This window comes from Diachasma alloeum, unplaced genomic scaffold (genome assembly GCF_001412515.2).
Source record: "Diachasma alloeum isolate Michigan unplaced genomic scaffold, Dall2.0 Dall_scaffold_00580, whole genome shotgun sequence".
Lineage (NCBI taxonomy): Eukaryota > Metazoa > Arthropoda > Insecta > Hymenoptera > Braconidae > Diachasma > Diachasma alloeum.
The window spans coordinates 60,537-77,446 of record NW_021680712.1 but is presented as its reverse complement, the minus strand read 5'-3'; the positions used below and the strand labels follow the sequence as shown (position 1 = coordinate 77,446).

The 16,910-nt window shown below is 39.3% G+C and overlaps 2 protein-coding genes across 6 annotated transcripts in view; one reads left to right on the top strand and one right to left on the bottom strand.

Annotated features, from left to right (window-relative positions):
• LOC107043459 (ras-like GTP-binding protein RhoL) overlaps window positions 1–8,509 on the top strand; it is a 217,184-nt gene extending 208,675 nt beyond the window's left edge. For all 5 annotated transcript variants that reach the window (XM_015264981.1, XM_015264979.2, XM_015264980.1 and 2 more), the window contains exon 5: window positions 7,916–8,509. In XM_015264981.1, coding sequence (XP_015120467.1) covers window positions 7,916–8,118 — 203 coding nt within the window. In that variant the 3' untranslated portion in view covers window positions 8,119–8,509. The remainder of the gene's footprint in view (window positions 1–7,915) is intronic.
• Window positions 8,510–8,526: 17 nt separating this feature from the next.
• The window catches only part of LOC107043462 (nuclear cap-binding protein subunit 2), a 44,815-nt gene continuing 36,431 nt past the window's right edge, over window positions 8,527–16,910 (bottom strand). Inside the window, exon 4 of the mRNA XM_015264989.2 lies at window positions 8,527–8,868. Coding sequence (XP_015120475.1) covers window positions 8,764–8,868 — 105 coding nt within the window. The 3' untranslated portion in view covers window positions 8,527–8,763. The remainder of the gene's footprint in view (window positions 8,869–16,910) is intronic.

Genomic DNA, 16,910 nt, shown 5'->3' with positions numbered 1-16,910 from the left:
GCAATTCGACTGATTCTTCAAGGTAACTAGGTGCTCCTATACATATCAAATTCTCTCAAGTAAAATAAATATTTCTCTCAAGTAAATGAATATGTGGCAACAATGTTTTTTTTTCTCAATGCATGCCAGACCCTCTTCTGCTCAATTTATTGAGAGATAAAATAAATCAGAGGACTTGAATTATTCTTGAAAGGAGTGGTGTAAATGCTTCTTCTGGCGTTCAAAATATGTATAGAAGCGATATGAAAAAATTATGATGATTGTGGAGAAAAATACTCGTTGAAATTCAACAAGCACTCACTGAAATTCAACGAATGTTTGTTGAAAATCATCAACTAGTTGTTGAAAAATAAATTAACAACCAATTGTTAAATTACGATCGTTAGATCGCACGTGAATCACCCTGCGAATCTCAGAAAATATTTGTACCGTATAGGAATAGTTATATCGCGGCTCGAGCCGCGATATATATGTATAGATATGAAATGGGAAACTACATCTTTCTCTATCGCAGCATCTATTCGTTTGGTCCTTCTGTAAATTACTTTTTACGTAAAGGATAACGCCTTATGTAATACTGTAGTTATTCCAAAACTCTCATGATTTTTACCGCAAATTTGACTTACTGTTGATTTTTCAAATAACTAACGGTGGAGAACGAGAGTTTTCTGCGCGTTTCGCAGGGAAAATGACGGGATTTGCTTGCTGAGGCGCTTCGTTCGTGTAAATCTCAGGTGTTTCACCGTTTTCTTTTTTTCCGTGTGGGTCCCAAAATGCTGCTCCGAATAATTATTTTTAAATGACTGGGATCCAAAATCAGCGCAAGAAGTCAGAATATGACATAACAAAATTAATTTAATACGAATATTTAATGACCAAATAAAATCTAAATAAATAAACAAAATGATTAGAATCCCGTCTTATTGTCAGTGCCATGGGCCTCATTCCTCGGTTCTTGTATCCCACAACAAAAATGAAAACGAACGACAAATACAATAAATAAACATTAACTAAAGACTCTATAGAATACAATTCCCTAATCGCGATATGTCAAAAGTTAAAATACTAGTCAATTAAAGACTATCAAAATTAGTGAATTACCCTGAAGTCACTCAAAACGGTCATACGGTAAAATAACTAGTAACCCACCAATGAGCCCAAATGATCACGGTACATGTATCTACTATTACCCTCGAGAGTGACCCCGTCCACCAAGAGTGGCAAGAACAAGACCTAACTTCCAGCAGTATTGAGAGCGGGGTAGTCTCAAGAGAAAACGTAAATAAAACAGCCGACAACCAACTGCATAGGTCATCCGGCAACAAGACAAAAATCGAGTTTCAAACGCTACAATCCCTCTGTCAATGCCAACGAAATATTAATGGTTCCCGAACAGATGAACGCTGAATAAATGCGATGTTGGTCTGGCTTTGGAGGCCATGAAAATAATAGGAAAATCTCCAGAGGAAATATCACTGACCCCGAGATTTCAACCGTCGTTATACCCAAAAATCAATATTAAATACACAGCGATGGCGAAATGAGAGTCAACTAAATCAATTAGAGTCAATTGAAATTACTGGAATTTATCCGGAGGAAATAAAATACAAATTCCATAAATTAATCGGACAAATTAGGTAATCAAGAATTGGGACCCGAAAATCACAACTCTGCCGAACAAGGGGTGAGCTTCGGCCTGAAAATATTGCAACTCAAATGGCGTCAATCGCCACGGACCAGGCGTCCGTTAAAAGCCAATAGCAAAACTCACTCCTTGTGAGACACTTTTACACTTCAAAATAAATCCACCTCACCAGTTAATTAGTTCTCGATGACGGTCCATCTGGTCTCAAGCCTTTTCCAAAACGTTTAAAATAGCCCACAGAAGAGTCTCGGATCTCGACAGTAAATTTCCCCAAGGCAAACTCGATACAATATCACGCGCCAAATAATCGCACAGCGATGAGTCCGGTGTCCAAACAAGAAGTGACCGTTGCCGGTAGCCCTAACTCACGCCACAACGGTCCGAAACAAGACCACCAAATAATTGTCCCGCCATGACAACCTCTCCGCTTTGATTGGACGTTGAAATCATACCCAACCAGAGCCAACGGAAACCTCAATAATTATTTCCCGCCTGCGATATATTTACCGACGTGAATATCTCATAACAAATGACCAATATTAAATACCAAAATTAACAGAATCATTTTCATCAACAATCGTCATTTTTCTGGACGTCTGAAGTCAGCCCAGAATTCTCCAATCCGAAAATGAGATGATCGTCTGAGTCCCAATTCTTTAACTCCATGTACTGGCGCCGCTACTCGGTCTTCCAGGTAAACTTATTTGTGTGCGAGGCCATTCAAAAACGTCATGGTCCAATGTCTCTTGCTTCATAGCATCCGAGACCCGAACACAGGTTACTGGAGTATCCCACGAAGATCCGGACTCCATCCCGCGATGATCCGAAACTCCATCCCACGATGTGACTCGGTGCGCGGTCAGACAACAATTCGATACAAACAAAGCTTAATTAATAAGGTCCAAAAATCATAAAATGACTCTCGCGTCGCCAATAAAGTGACTCCTCGTCTGGAAAATCCCGACCTCTGAACGGTCGAAATCTCAAAAGTGCCACGTTACAATATATACAGGGTGTCTCATTTGCAACAGTACGGCTTAATATCTCTCGTAAGAAGGGGGGGGGGGGATGCAGCAAAATTGTCCAAATACAAATTGCAGGGTTCGGAAGGGGAAACAGTGCTGATGGAATCCAGGCCCTCATTGCTTATGTTACTATGCTACGAGCATAAAAATTTTTTTTTTAATGGTAACAATATTTTTCACTCCTACAAAAGTTGTTCCTCTCGCCGAGAAAAGTTCAACCATACCATTTTTTTCGATGATGTCATCGTTTTCATGTGAATAATGGTACGAAAATCAAACGAAAGGGAAATATCTTTATTCAGACTATATCTTGCCACACAGAAACACTGGAATGTTATTTATTTACTATCTCGTCAATGTACCATGTAAATAAAAAATGACTGAGGTAGGTAAGGGACGTTGCATGAGCTAGATGTTATTCTTCTGTGAGAGATCAGACAAGCAATCGAGAACATTCAATCTGAAGTCCTCCGTTCTGTTGTTCGCAGTTTCCGACACCGGCTGGAGTTGTGCCTTGCTGTTAATGGCGGTAACGTCGAACATCTTCTGTAATTACTGTTCCCAATACCTACACGAAGACACATGTACCGTAGGTGGAATAGAACTTGTAAGATAGTCTTAATAAAGATGATTTCCGTTAATTTGATTTTCGTACGATTATTCACATGAAAACGATGACGCCATGGAAAAACATGGTATGGTTGAACTTTTCTCGGCGAGACGAACAACTTTTGTAGGGGTGAAAAATATTGTTGTCATTTTAAAAAACTGACTTTATGCTCGTAGCATAGAAACATAGGCAATGGGGGCCTAGATTCCATCAGCACTAAATTTCCCCCTCCGAACCCTACAACTTTTATTTGAGCAATTTTGCTATTCCATCCTCCGTACAAGAGATATTGCGCCATACTGCTTCAAATGGGACACCTTGTATACAACAACAACGAGACTTCGTTCGTAACCGAATGAAAATGAATTAATTTCGACAGATCGCAAAACTCCTACAATATCGAATAATTCTCACCAGCAAAACATTCAAAAATGAGCACAAATACAAATGAACGTGAATGATACGTACGAAAAAATTCAACAGAAAAACTTGGCGAATTCGCTAGAAAATTCTATTGGAATTCTCTAGAAATTCTATTGGGATTCTATTAAAATTCTAGGCAATTCTCGTTAAAATTCTATTTGTTTTTTACACTGATTCTATGAGATATTTGATAGGAAAAAGTCAATAGATTTCGATTTTTCTGTTTCATTTTTCGTCTTGAGATTTTTTCTATTAAAATTATTGGACACGGATTTACTAAATTTAAGAATAATCTAATTTAAGATTATCTAAGGAAGAATTTTTTCATACGTGGAAAGCTTCAACCAATTAAACATATAACGACTCAAAGGAAAAATTATTTATTGAGCGGACAAGCTCTCGTCTGAAACTAAAACTAGATAATCAAGTACAAGATCTGTCATGGGCCTTAACTTAAAAGACTCTAACATGCGTCCGAGACGCCAAAGATCAGAGATCCTGCCCTTACAAAATGAAAATTGATTAGCCACCACGCTCAACAAAGTTCAGCCACAAAACAACTCGAAGATCAAAAGAACTACCAGCTGCATGGTGATCACTCAAACGTCCCGATCAATGCAAAAATTCCAATGAACTAGAACCCAAAAAGGCCCGCCGAAGTCCACACATGGCTTCCGAAAATGGCGTCTTACAAAAAATACATGACAGGCGTGGAAAACAACCGCACGCTATCACCACCAAAACAGAACCGATCGCCCAAATTAATATAAGGTGAATGTCCCGGTAGCTAACTCTTTAAGGAAGAGTCAATGAAAGAACGTGCATAAAAATAAATTCGGTTATATTGGTCATAGAGGAATTAATCTAGAGGATTATCCAACTTTATTTGACCGAAAAAAATTATTTTTAGCCATAAAAATATTAAACAAACTTCAAACTAAACGAATTTATTATGTAAGAGCTATGTCCTAGTAGTTGAATCCAAAAAACGTCCATCTCCCAATACCTGAATTCCCATGTCCCAGTAGTCGAATCATAAGTTATTGCCACGGAAATCTACACTTAATAATAAATATCGTTCATTAAATAATAGACTGGTACGAATATTATGACATATGGATCATCATCATGACATTATGCAAATAGAAGAAACATTCAGGAAGCTTCCTCAATAAAATAACACTCTTCAGATTCCAGTCGGTAGATGTGCAGACTCTCTCTAAAATTTCTCTCTAGAGGAAAAATTTAGTTTGAAGAAAACAAAATTTCTGATTATTTTATTCACGTGCACTGAAGGATTTTCGATAGTTTCACTGATGACAATATCTCACACGTGTAACAACACGAAACTTAATAGTGAAACAACGAATTCAGCTACTCGGACATAGGTTAGGCCTGATGGCCCAATACCTGAATAGCTATTTATTGGCATAAAAAATTGTTTTTCTAGAAATTTTTACTACTTTTACGAAAATTTAAGTCAGTCCCTGCTTGATGAATTGTTTAAATAATTTTTCAATACTCGCATGACTGAATGAATCACTATCATTTGATGAGTCACCTCTTAGTAGTTGACGCTAGGAATCGGACCGAGAGGAGCAATTCAAGCGAGTATCAACTTTAATTGTTGAATCCAAATTATTTCGGGAATACCAACCACATGGAATTTATTTCGTTAGAATCATTGAAATCCTACGCTTCTTAAAAAAATTAAATATCATCATTTTTGAGAAGAAATAATTACTTATCGAAAGAAATTGGCAATCGGATACTCGCCGATTCAGCTATTGGGACTGAGTCAGGTACCGGGACATTTACCTTAGGTATCACGGTAACCATCAATTGCGCGGCAATAAATCTTATTGGCCTCCGCTTTACGACTATAGAACAGGGAAGGGCACAGAGCGCTCATCGAGTGATCGTAGCTCCCGGACCCAATTAGCTCGGTTACAATGGATTGAATAGGCTCCTTTGTACCGGGCGTAGGATTTTTATGGCTCTATTTATGGGGCCCCCTCTGACTAACAGACAGTGACTGACAGTGCATGAGGCACTCTTCATGCAGCTATCCCCACTGCACTCACTTCGTTACCCCCACTTATGATCGCACGGGAACCCGTGTAATTGGAAGAGTTGTAAACTTTATAGCCCTTTCTAATTGGTTTTATTGCAGTAGCTCCGAGTTACCTGGACTTTGCCCATCCCTGATCTATTGTAACCGCCGTAATTGGGAGCTACGATCACTCGATGAGCGCTGTCCCCTCCCTGCTATAGAACTCCAATTATCATTGATCCTAGAAACTCACCCCTGCGCTCTAACGAAATTACGTCTCCGCGTTATCAAAATGCATTGAATAATTACTTATTTCAACAGAACGAAGATACAAATTGAAAATTTGATTATAGCATCGGCTCATAAATTAGCATTCTGCCCTTCCGGCTACATTCAATTAATTAAGCAATATCAAATTATAATCCAACGGCATCGCTGGGCCCAAATGATGGTACTGTCTCTCCCTGACGTAGACTCCCATCCCATTCGTCTAGAATATCCTGTCGCCTCAGCGCCATAGTCTCACGATCAAGTTTCAAAGCTTTACAAGACCCAGTAGATACTAGAGATTCCATCGGTTTCAGCGGGAAAGATGACAGTGCCAAAAATCCCTCAATGTTTCTCGAATTCCACCGAAGTCTTCCGACCAATGAGTGGGGGGTACTTAATATAAAAATGAGTCAATGAAATAGAATCACTCTCAAAAATAACTCTCGTTGTTGGAAAGTTTGGCTTCAAGTCTGGTGGCGACCAAATTAACAACAGAAAGACCATATGACGATCTACATAAAACGATGAAATAATTGTAATGAAAATAACACATTGCAACACATACCTAATTTCAACGATTCCAACACGATAAGTTCTCGATAATCGTTGATTCTGAGAAAAGCGCAGTCCAATTATCCATCACCTCTAACTTTTCACATTTCGAAAAAATACCATTCCGAAACGTATCAACTCTGAATTTTGCAGGCTCAGTGACTTTTTAGTTTCTAGGTTTACTATACACCAACTAGTATAGTTTCGAATGACCGTATGCATGTCACATACTGCAGTATGGAACGTGGCGCAATAATTTTATAATAATTCAAAAGGGTTCTGTCGCTAGATAAAGAGAATTCTTTTGAATTTTCTAGAAAAATTTAGAATTTTTTCGAGTTTCGCAGGAGACCCGAAAATTTAGTTGGATGTTCCAGAAATCGCAACATTTTTGAATAAATCTGTCAATCTCTGTTTTTTTTTAGAATTGTAGCAATTCCTAGAAAACCTAGCAATTCCCAGAATATTCGAGAAATCTTCAGAAAGTTCTAGAACTGCTATGGTATACCTTGTTGTGCGGAACTGAGCACAGTATTTTATAACTTGAATCATAACGAGGACTTGAAATTCAATCTAATTATCAGTGAAAATTGGAGATGTCGCCGAGACGAGAGAAGGATGATGAGAAACTAAACAAGACAAGACATGTTTCATACTCTGTATTCATATCACCGGGTTTGTGAAAAATCTAATAAATTGAATTATTTTTTTTTAAGTTTTTCTTCGTTCACGAGGAGAAGGGCAGTTGCATTGCTTCCCCCAATGGAGTTAGTTCCATCAGTAGTAAAAGCCTCGCCTAGCTTTGTGATTGTCAAGTCTCTTCCAAGTATCGGTGGGAACACGCTTCAGCCTTAGCTTACCATACACTGGGCTATATTTGAACTCACGATGAAAAAATCTCGATAGACTATTTACAACTGACCTTTCAGAGCACAAAAATTTAATGATACATGTGGAAACGAGACGCGACGAGACGAGAGTATCTCATTCGACGGGAGAAATATTCCTTCTCGTCTCGCGGTATCTCGAGTGAAGATTCCATTGAAATTCATTGTATCATTTTTGTGGGAATTGCGCATATAAAACAGGTCATAGATTTATTTATTCCATGTAAGAAGTAAAAGAATAAAAGCAACAAGAACAAGATTATCAGTTCCAACCAGAACATTAAAGGCACTTAATTTATTATGATTTCATACAGCTCCATAAAAAGTCTGGTGACATTTATCTTTGAAACTCCTTACTTTTGAGATCATCACATGAATGGTGGAATTTTGACTGCTGAACAAAAATCCTATCAATGATTCAATCTAACATGTTCTTTTTTATCATTTCAGGCACAAAAGGTGACCTAAGAAATCAGACAGGAACCGAAGTAATAACACCAAAAGAATGTAAAAAAATGAAAGAACGAATTCGTGCGTCAAGATATGTTGAATGTTCAGCGATGAATCAAGAGAACCTCCAACTAGTATTTGCCGAAGCAATCAGAGCAGTTTTGAAGAAGCCAGCCGGGAAAAAATTATGCTGCATACTGTGAAATTCTTCAATGTTTGAATACTGAGAATGAGTTATTAAATTTTCAATCGTATTATCAAATTTATGAAAAAAAAACTTTGAATGTATGAGCAACATTACATGAGTTTTTCTTCTGAGTACGATGAGAAAATGCCGTGATCAAAGACTTTTTTCACGTACAGTTCGATGTGCCTTATCTGTACAGAATAAACTACTCCTAGTGTAAATACTTGGAATAATTCTCGATGAAATGTTCATTAGAATTTTCATCATATATAATTGTCAGATTGAGGCTGCCTGTCCCGAAAAATTTTAAAATATTTTCATTATTCAACACAGTAATAATTTTATGCTTTAGGAAGAATAATATTTTATACGTAATGAATAAAGAATAGCGAACATTGTACATGAAATGACATTGCCTCGGGTATACTTGATTTCACATATTGTCCGTTTAATTTTTGTTTTGTTAGTTACAGTTGTCAGTTGAACAGATAGTAGGATGTATCTAATTATCAATTTAATCTTCAATGAGTGAGGAACATAGGAGAAAAATGATCAGTTTAACTAAGTGACCTAACGAATAAAAAATGTACAGTAAGAACCTCAACTGAAAGAATGTTAGCTCTCTTGGTTGCTTCGTTAGTGTATCAAAACTTGATTTGTTTTATCGCGTAAAACCTCCTTCACCCATTGGAGTGACTTTTTGCTGTAGAATTTTTCCATAACCACCTCTGCCACCATCGAAATCAGATCGATATTCGTCACGAACCTGGAAATGAACAAATCAAAGATTGAAAACTGTACTCAATGTAAATGATTGATCGTTCTTAATTCTCTATGCAAGGAGATGGATGGATCTTATTCTGTACATGAACAGTTCCAGGATAAATCCGGAGCCCAAAACAATTGACGTCAGGGATTTTCTTACTAATTTCTTTTCTAAAATTGGGTATCAAACGATTATTTTGAAAAAAAAAATTAATTAAACAAGTGGGAAATTGCTTTTGTATCAATATAGTATAATTTTTTTGCTAATAAATTAGCAATATGCTTCCGAATGGTCATTTCGCATATCATCTGCTTCTGTAGTATATAATTCATTGCTTCATATTATTTTATTGAATCCAATGAAATTTCTTTAATCAATTATGTCATATTTTTAATTGAATTTAATATTTGATGAAATTTTAAATATGAAATAATATATATCTTGTGACGTATTTTGCCCCTCTGCGGACACGAGACAAAAATACGCAGTCCTCGGCGACCAATCTTATAATCAAAAAGTTAGGCGCCAGTACGTTTTCTCCGAAAACACACAAAAACTAAAATTTGTGAGTATATCAACCGTGAGTAGTAAGGGGCCGAGATTGGGAAATTTCGGACGCTCCTTCTCCCCTTTTTCCAGGAAGCGCACGAGCACGTCCCCCCTTTGCCCCTCGGAGGCATCCCTTTTGAAGAGGAGATCGGCGCGCTGCGGGGTCCCCTGGGGTGCAGGGCATTAAAGTTGAGGCCCGAGGGTCACAGGAAGTCGGTGGTGAGTGGAAAATGGCCGGCAGATGGAAATCTCCCGCGGCGTCAAACCCGCAAAACCTGACAGGCGATTAATGCAATTATTAGGCGTTATTTAAGCTCTACCGCACAGAGCAAGACCTCAAAATCAATAAATTATGATTCAAAAACCCTGAGATGAGAAAAGAACGCGACATTAACCCGAGACATGCGAATTCCAACACCAAACATATGTGCGAAACTCACCAGCGAATACCACGCAATTTCCCATTCGCCTACGCCGCAGTCAAAATTCCTCAATCTCGCCCAATATGTTACTCACGTCGTTCAAAATGTTCCTAACTCACCCACTATTGTCTTACACTACCAATAATCGATTCACCAACGGCACAATAAATCCAAACTACTCAACACGTGGTCACTCTGACGCTGCGAGAATCGATACTGCTGTTCAATGGCGGCTCGGCGCACGGAGAGGGACGTGGACAGAGCGCCACGTGCGCCTGGATTGCGCAACGATTACATAACGGTCGGTAACCGGGATTTCTACCTAACGAAATTCAAATTTCAATAACGCTAAACAAAAATTAATTACTCCAACGATTGAAATGGATGTCAGAGTGGGTTTTTAACTCAAGACAAATTTCTATTTAATTATAATCTCCTCTCCGGAGTCGGACTCTCGGGAAGACGGGGCTAGGGAAATAGATTACGAAAGAAACGAACAAAACTTAATTGCAAAAAAATGAAAACAATTAGAAAAATCGAACTCAAACGACCTTGGCGATTCACGCGAGAGCAACGGTCGGGATTGACCGCGTGACCTTGTTGACCCTAATTGAGCGGTAGTATTCCAACTACTCCTACACAATCCCCGAAAATTCGAAACCAAGGAAAAAATCCTCAAAACTGATCACGCAGCTCGGTAATATCTCGGCCTAAGTCACGAAAATTCTATCGGCCCTATATAGTTAATTTTTCCCCATCCAATTAACAAAACAGAAAGCGTGAAACGCAAAAGAAAAGGCAAAACGAATCCAAAAATACGAAAGAGGCGTCAGAACGCAAAACAAAATTCCCAATAACGAAAAAAAAAGGATAAGAAAAAAAGGCGTAAGAACGCAAAACCGAAATTCTAATGAATCCAAAATGACTCGAAATCTCCAATTATTAACAAAAATGAATTGATTCGAAACTATTGGCTCTACTGGGTCATTTTCTCTGCATATTTACGGTTTTTCCGGTAGTTTTTCCGTTGATCTCGCGACGAGCGAAAGGATTTCCCCAGAATCCCTTACAATATATGTATATAAACACACTCCTTCCGGGTTAACTACCTCTGGGTTTTAACATCGCGAAATATGTGTGGTGTGCGTGGCGTCCTGAACTCCAGAATTGTGGAATCGCCCATTTCAAAAAGTTGGGTTAAACCCAGAGGTACCTAGTCGCCTCCAATTTGACGCAGTGGCCTCTCAGAGAAGAGGCGAGTAGGATAGCCGCATGTCCTTATATATAAAGAAGAGTAAAAAAAGTCGAACTCGAAACTTTCCAACGAATGCAGCAAAATTATGAAATTTCTCGCAGAAATGTGAGAAAATCCGTGTTTTTTGAAAATTAGCGAAAATTGTCGGTATCTCTCAAATATTGAAAATTTCAGGAATAAACAGTGGGGAAATAATTGATATCGAGGTTCAAATATTCCAAATCAAACTGATATGAAGGTGTCATGTGACCCCGAATACTGCACTCTAATTGGTTGAAATGAGGAAGGAGAAAACAATTTAGAACATTTAAGTTCCACGGATTTTTTTCAACAATTTTACAAAATGTTCAAGTTAGAAAAACAAACAGGGGTAGAAGCCTATCTGGCAGAAGTCATGTGACCGTTACTTTATGCGTCATTACTATTTTTTTCTCTCTCTACCAATTACATTGGTAATAAGTTTCCGAACGGAGGCAATACCAATTCCACACGTAAAAAATCAGTCATTCAACGTAGGCAAGAGTATCAACGTAATATTTACATGAAATGTAATATTGACTAACGAACGTAGTTTGAATAATGGAAATTAATATAAAATTTACAAATCTTAAAAAATTAGACCACGTCAACCTCTGTCTCTGCCACAGCTATGGCTATCGAATATTCATCAAATATTAGATTGTATGAAGTATAAAAAAAACATGGTTGGTAAATGTGCATATTAATGCCCTCACCTCCGATCTCAACCAAACTCAACAGAATGACTCACCACACCCGACAATGTATAAAAAACACAATTTCAACCGTCGGAAAGATCTGGGAATTGCCAATTAGATGATGGAATGAGTTACTTACCTCACCGCTCTTTGCATTACCCGGGGCCAACGGCGTGGACGTGGCGGTGACTGGCCCCATGAACAACACATGTGGGCACACTTAAGACAACGGACAATACAAAGAGATGAATGTGCGGTGCCCCCCGTTGCCCCCACTGTAACAAAACCTAAATCCACCGCTGCCCTCCATGTAGCAAAAATTATTAATTAATAAATTAAGATTACAGTGAGAGAACAACAAAGGACTCTGGTGGGGTGTAACTATGGCAAAGAGCTTCATATTTACCAGACCGGTGGATACCTTCTACTGACTGAGCTGCACGTGTTGACATCGTCTTTATACATTCGCAAGCAAAACGGCTTGGAATGTAAACAACTTTCCGCAGTCAGACCATAGCACCTATTGTGCTCCCGAAATCAAAATGTTTTTGATAAATTTATCTCAGGTGTTTTCCGACTCTTAAATTTACCAAATATTCGCTCAGGAATGGCCAACCAACACATCAAATGTTTGGCAGAAAAATTAAGGCTGAGGGCATCAATCTGCACATTTACCGAAAAAAATATGATGAAAATGAATTTTGATTGACTCGGGATGACTTTTGGTGGTGATTGAGTGTTTTTTGTTTTGTTCGATGTAGTTATTCAGTGTCATAATGATTTATGTTATAAAATAATACTTGCTCATGGAATTGATAAAAATATTGCAGAATATTATATTTGTTTTTTATTCTTCTAGTGGAAAATTTACAGGAATTTTACTCATAGAATGAACCTTTTTATTTCACTTTAGAAGGTATAGAATTTCAAGTAACATGGGAATTAAATTAATTGGAATTAAAGAAAGGGTATCGTTTTTGAAATAAATGTAATTATTTCATTATTTCTTCGTCGAAAGGATTAAGAATATTTCTCAAATCGTCATAGCACGCCAGTTCTCATCGATATTTATTTTCTCTCCCATCTCTGATGCTTTTTTTAGTTTTCTTCATGGGTGATTAAAGATTCCATGAAAGCTAGATCGTGGAATAAGGGCCAGTCTGCTTTAAAGATCCATCGGCTAGGTGGAACTTGAGTTGCTCGTCTTAAATCAAGGAGAAATTTGAAACGGTTCACTAGACCCTTGAATCTTGTCCATGCTTGATACCCTATCGTACAGGAAAAGTCCAATTCAAAACCAATAAAACTAAATTCCAGCTAAAAATCAGAATGTAATAGATGAGATGAAATAAATACCTGAGAGCTGGGGACGCAACTCTCGACCAATCCTCTCCCACAAGAATTGATTCACGTCAAGAAAATTCACGAAGCAATCGTTCCATAACTCAGGATACCCTCTCACTAGAGTAATTATTTTGATTTTGTTCAAAATTCATTTTTGTGAACTCTTTCGGCTCGAAAACACAGTCAATCTGTTACCGCTTTGGTTAGCTTTGCATTTTAATAGGTGAGAAATAAATGAGAATCGTAATGGATATAGTAACATGTGATTGTCGACTGAATTTCTGAGGAGTGGGAGGTCGCGGGGTGGCGAAGGGCTTGCAACTGGCCAGAGACAAATTTGAATGGAGAACAAATCCGTATAATTGTTCATCCAAGAGAGGTCGAAGATCGAAAAAGGTTCATCTCTTTCTAGCTCACCTTAAGAGGAAAATTCCGTTTAGAGACAAAAAAAAACTCACAAAAAATCGAATTTCATGAATCATTTTTACTTGACGCCTTTTAGGGTCTGTGTTCTGGAATGAACATCTGGAAGATGATCTCCTATGAGTGATCCCGCTTTCCTCACTAATCAACTTCCAGCAGTAGTCAGAAAGCATGTGCTGGCTGGATTTTCCGTGATAACGAGTTTTCATTCTAGCGATATCCTTGTGGAATCGTTCTCCATGTTCATCGCTGACGTCACAAAGATTGTTATGGAAGTAAGACATATGAGAATTCAAAAAATGAATCTTGAGCGACATATTGCATTTCATTTTCTCGTATCCCTCCAGCAATTTCTCAACAGCCTTCACATAGTTGCTTGAACGATGTTTCCCCAGGAAGTCAGGACACACCTCTTTCAAAGAATTCCATACTTCTAGCTCGGTAGGACTGAGACTTTCATCGAGAAGTGCATCATTCATTATTTTTCGAATCTGTGGACCCACGAACACTCCTTCTTTGAGTTTCGCGTCACTAAGTTTAGGGAATAATTGCTTCAAGTACCCCATTGCTTGATCATTGGTCTTTAATTCTTTTACGAAATTTTTCATCAAACCGAGTTTAATGTGAAGTGGAGGTAAGCCAATTTTTCCAGGTGGCACGAGTGGTTTATCCACAGAATTTCGTTGGCCTGGAATGAAATTATTTCGGGTCTCCCAGGTCCTTTGGCAGTAATGTTTTTCCCTTGCTCGGCTGTCCCAGAAACAAAAAACACGGATATTTTGTATACCCCAATTGCAATCCGATTACAAGAGCAACGACTTTCAAATCAGCACAAATGAGCCAATTATAGCGTCCATATTGGATTTTCTGCAATACCATTCGGATATTAGCATAGGTCTCGTTCAAACTCGTAGAGTAAGCCACTGCCACTGATGGGTACTCGTTACCGATATGTAAGAGAACAGCTTTGAAACTTGATGTTGATCCATCCATGAATAGCCTCCACTCGTCTGGTTCATGATTTCTTCCAAGAGCTTGCATTAGTCCATCAACATCGCAACAATAGCATAAATTACTTTCTTCAACAAAAAAATGATTCAATTGATCATCTCGTGTGCGATAAATCGTGATTCGGACATCAGGGGTAATAAACCCCCACTCTTTGAACCGAGAAGCCACCAACTCTGCTTTAAATTTCGGTAGATCTAAGTTCCTGATGAAGTCATTGAGTTGTTCTTGGTTCATAGGGGTGACAGGAAGAATCACTTTCTCTTTGATTCGCTTTACGATAGGTAGTTTGAATTCTGAATCTTCCATAGCTTCCTTCGACTTGAGTTCATCAGGTGGAACGGCATCCTGTGCATCATCCATTGGAGGATCAATCTTTGGAAGAGCAATATCAGCCGGGGAAAAATTCGGATGGTCAACAGATTTCAACTTTGGGTATACAATTTGATCTTTTGTCTTCGACGAATGCCCTTGAATGAGAGTTAGACAAAAGTAACAATCGTCCGTGTGATTGGCTGGTTCTCTCCAAATCATTGGAGTACTGAAAGGCATCTTTCTTTGCTTCTTCACTGCTCCAGCCAAATTTCGACTGCAATACGAGGAACACGTCTTCAGCACCCATGGTTTGCCCAGATTCCCAATCAATCGATTGAAACAACATTTGTACCCCTCTTCAACTGATGCTGTGATCTTACATCGTTGTTTCTCCACAGTGTATTTACCACAAACATAACAGAATGAGTCTGGTGAAGACTTGCAGCATCTAGGCATTTGTAATATTCTTATACAAGCTTATACTCGCAATTGATGGGGTTGATTCCCGTTAATTTATTTACAATTTCACTCTCTTTTGTCAGTGTGAATTCAGCAGTACATGTTACGATTGATGAGAGATATTAAGGGGATTCGTTCATTAGTTCGAACAGTCAAGAGCAATAACGGAATAATATTTCGAATAGTTGATGGATTGATACCTCCTCCACCGGGTTCCCACTTTGTCGTTAGTGAAGGGGCTCGGTCGCGGGCGGTGGAGGTCTTAAGAACTACTGCCGCCCGCGGTCGCTAAGAGGAGCCCACCCAATCCATGTGTGTGAGCGGCGTAAGCCATGGCCTCGGCCATACCGTAGCTAAGGATGCGTGGCACAGGGGGAGCTGTGTCGCTAACGGTGCCTCTCAGAAACCTGGGCGACCTCTGAGAGTAGTCTTGGGTGTAACCCACCCGAGACAAGCCAAGCCCTGGGCAATCGCGGCAATGCACCAAGTGAAAACGCTTAACCGCGATACTCGTGGGACCAAAAATGGAAACGAATTTAAAAAATCTCAGTATTGAAAAAGTAACTTCGGGTAGGGCCAGCGATGGCGAACACACAGTCTGACAAGGCTGATCAGTCTGGTACCGATGTGAATCGGGTCAGACTGAGTGGAGCCGAGAATAGACGTCGCAAGAGAGCGAAGCTGCAACAAACCTCGGGGGCAATTGGCTGTGAGGAAGGCAATAAAACGCCTTCCATGGGAGCGTACCACGTCAAGCCCCTCAGTCAGACCGAAAGAAAAGAGAATGAGAACGCAGGATCAGGGCACATATGCTCAGAATACTGCGAGCTCATTCAAGTTTGCAGTTATGCCGGAGTCATATCCGGATCAGAAACTGGGCACTGAAGAGGTAACGGAGGTGAAGAAACTCCTGAACGGGGCCATTCTGGCGTTACCTGACGGGGTGAAAGCACCCACCTTCAACGGTGTCTGGGAAAGAGAAGGTGTGGCAATGGTGTATTGCACTGACGAGGAAATGGGAAATTGGCTGAAAAGCCTTTTCCTCGAAAACAAAATAGCTAGGCTTATTGTATGTGTGGTCGCAGCCTCGGAGCTTCCGAAGAAGCACAGGGTTGTACTACACGTGGAAGACCCAGATCTAACCGCTCAAGAAGCAAGGTGCTTCCTTGAGAAACAGAATGCAGGATTGCAGGCTAGAGAGTGGGTTGTTGCTCGGGGCAGTGAGAGCAGGGACGCGAAAAGTGCCCACTTCGTTGCGCTGATAGACGACCGATCACTCTCTGTTCTGAAAGCCTCCAACTTCAGACTGCACTGCGGGATTCAAAAAGCAACTGTCAAGCTGCTTGCAAAAGACCGTAGTGAAAGTCAGAAGAAGGGTACATAGAGGTACCAGGAAAGTAGTCATTATTATGGCTGCAATCCGGGTGCACATTGTACAGATAAATTTGCATCAACGCAAAGCAGCCTCGGCTACTCTAGTCAGGCTATTAGCTGGAATGCAGACAGTCATAGCATTGATCCAAGAACCATGGATAGTGGACAATGCCATTA